Source organism: Cucumis melo, chromosome 9, assembly GCF_025177605.1.
Source record: "Cucumis melo cultivar AY chromosome 9, USDA_Cmelo_AY_1.0, whole genome shotgun sequence".
In the NCBI taxonomy this organism is placed as follows: domain Eukaryota; kingdom Viridiplantae; phylum Streptophyta; class Magnoliopsida; order Cucurbitales; family Cucurbitaceae; genus Cucumis; species Cucumis melo.
The window spans coordinates 17109661-17112534 of NC_066865.1; the positions used below are offsets into that span (position 1 = coordinate 17109661).

The 2874-nt window shown below is 31.4% G+C and overlaps 1 protein-coding gene across 1 annotated transcript; it reads left to right on the forward strand.

Moving 5' to 3' along the window:
- The first annotated feature begins 808 nt into the window (after positions 1-808).
- LOC127150868 (secreted RxLR effector protein 161-like) lies at positions 809-1225 on the forward strand. Its single transcript, XM_051089561.1, has one exon. It carries the CDS (start codon positions 809-811, stop codon positions 1223-1225), a length of 417 nt encoding a protein of 138 aa, XP_050945518.1.
- Positions 1226-2874: the final 1649 nt, after the last annotated feature.

The window sequence follows — 2874 nt, forward strand, 5'->3', positions numbered from 1 at the left end:
TGAGGGACTATAAGAAATAGAGTTAAGAATATCTATAAGATCAAGAAGGTTAGCTATTTCTGATGACTATATGGTTCATTTGCATGAGTCAGAATTTGGCTTGAGCATTGATAATGATCCGGTTTCGTTTTCTCAAGCCATTAAAGGAGATAATTCAGCTAAATGGTTAGATGCCATGAAAGAAGAGTTAAAATCTATGAATGATAATGAAGTATAGGATCTTGTAGAATTGGATAAAGAAAGTAAAAGAGTTGGGTGTAAATGGGTCTTTAAGACCAAACATGACTCAAATGGCAATATTGAACGATACAAGGCTAGACTTGTTGCCAAAGGTTATACTCAGAAAGATGGCATTGATTACAAAAAGACCTTTTCTCCTGTCTCAAAAAAGGACTCATTAATAATTATTATGGTTATGTAGCTTATTATGATTTAGAGCTTCATCAAATGGATGTGAAAACTGCCTTTCTAAATGGAAATTTAGATGAAGAAATGTTCATGGATCAACTAGAAGGTTTTATGGTTGAAGGAAAGGAACGTATGGTGTGTAAATTAAGGATGTCAATATATGAACTTAAACAAGCTTTCAGAACGTATTCTTGTTCTATATGTTGATGACATCTTGCTTGCTACAAATGACTTTGGTTTGTTATGTCAAACCAAAGAATTTTTTTTTAAAAAACTTTGAAATGAAAGATATGAGAGAGGCATACTATGTGATTGGAATTGAAATATTCTGGACCGAACACATGGATTGTTAGGATTGTCTCAAAAGGTTTATATTAATAAATTTTTAGAGAAATTTAAGATGGATAAATGCTCTTTAAGTGTAGTTCCAATTCAGAAGGGAGATAAGTTCAATCTCATGCAATGTCCAAAAAATGAATTGGAACGAAATAAGATGGAAACTATTCCTTATGCATCTATTGTTGGAAGCTTATTGTATGCACATACTTGCACTAGACCAGACATTAGTTTTGTTGTGGGTATGCTAGGCAAGTATCAAAGTAATATAGGAATGGATCATTGGAAAGCTGCAAAGAAAGTTTTAAGGTATCTGCAAGGAACAAAGGATTATATGCTTACTTACAAGAGATCTGATCATCTTAAAGTGATTGGATATTCAAATTCAAATTTTTCCGGATGTGTGGATAAAAGAAAATCCACATTTGGCTATTTATTTCTGTTAGCTGAAGGAGCAATTTCATGGAAAAGTGCAAAGTAGTCTATTATCGCTGCATCCACTATGGAAGCTGTAGCATGCTTTGAGGCTACAGTTCATGGTTTATAGTTGCGGAACTTTATCCCAGGACTTGGAATTATCGACAATATTGCTAAGGCGTTGAGAATGTATTGTTATAATTCTGTAGAAGTTTTCTTCTAAAAAAACGACATGTATTCTAAAAGTGCTAAACATATGGAATTAAAATACTTTGCCATTAAAGAAGAAGTTTAGAAATAGAGGGTGTCAATTGAACACATTAGCATTACACTTATGATTGCGGATCCACCGGCTAAAGGATTGTCACCAAAGACGTTTAATGATCACGTTGAACGTATGGGCATCAATAAATATCATTATTGAGATTAAGATTATGTTATTTGACACTTTGAGCTCATTTATTTATTGTTTCTGATTTTATCTTACGATTCTGTTCTTATGATTAGTATATACATAAATGAATTATGTAAAACAAACAGAACATCGTCTTTGATAAAGACACTTATTGTTGGACTATTATTAATTATCTTAATTATAGATCATGTTGATAGAAGAATTATTTTAGTGATACATGGAAGGGAGTATGTTAATGTAATAATGTATGACTGCTATGATCTTTTAGTAGTTTCTTTGACTTAACATGATATGTTATGAAGTTTAATTTTACGCATTATGTCTATGAACGTATATGATAAATAATGTCAATGGGCCAAGTGTGAGAATGCTAGATTTATTCTTAAATATAATATTATCATTAATGTGGCCTTATTGCATTATGTATTATTTATCTCTTTTGAGCTTACTATTTTATTAGGTCCATTGGGTTAAAAGATAATGCCCTAGTTCAACACCATGATGGGTGGTATCTATAAATAGAACCTTAGGGATTGATCCTCTCACTACCTCATTAAGTAGCTTATTCTTTCCATCAAGAAACCTAAATTAAGTCCTAAAGGAAGATAAGTGAGAGAAACACAATTCCTCAACAAGATTATCATGGATCAAGGTATGTTGTTCTTTAACTAAATTTAATTTGTAAAATTATCTAGTTCAAAGATCTTGGCACTTCGTTATATACAATGTTATGGTTTTATTGTATAATCATGAAACTAAAGTTTACAAAACAAACAATTAATGCAAAGGACTACACAGTTCTCATATATACATATCAGTTGAGATTCTTCATTAACAGCCGAAATAGATGGTTGCACTTCGTGAATTGTCAAAGTTTGTTTCTCAGTCAGTGTTCATCTTTTTTTTTTTTTTGAATTTCAACAAGTTTCTCAGTTACTACTTGACTTTTCTTTTGATCCTCAATCGGTTTCTCAGTAATTGTTTCATCTTTTTTTCTTAATCTCAACCTATTGCTGTCCATTAGAAGCTTTATTTTACCTCTTCTCCTTAATTGTTAACAATTTATTCAACTTCCTTCTGTTTATGGGTGTTTGTTGTTTGGGTATTTTCTACAATGCATAATATTATATAAGAAACAAACAATTAATCCAAAGGACTACACATTTTTCATATATACATACCGATCGAGATTTTTCATTAACAGCCAAAATAGATGGTTTCACTTCGTGAATTGTCAAAGTTTGTTCCTTGCGTAGACATTCCAAATGAAAATGATACGAGGTCTTTGACAGTAGTTG

Coding starts and splice junctions, on each gene's coding strand:
- LOC127150868 (XM_051089561.1), top strand. CDS start 809: ATGGATAAATGCTCTTTAAGTGTAGTTCCAATTCAGAAGGGAGATAAG.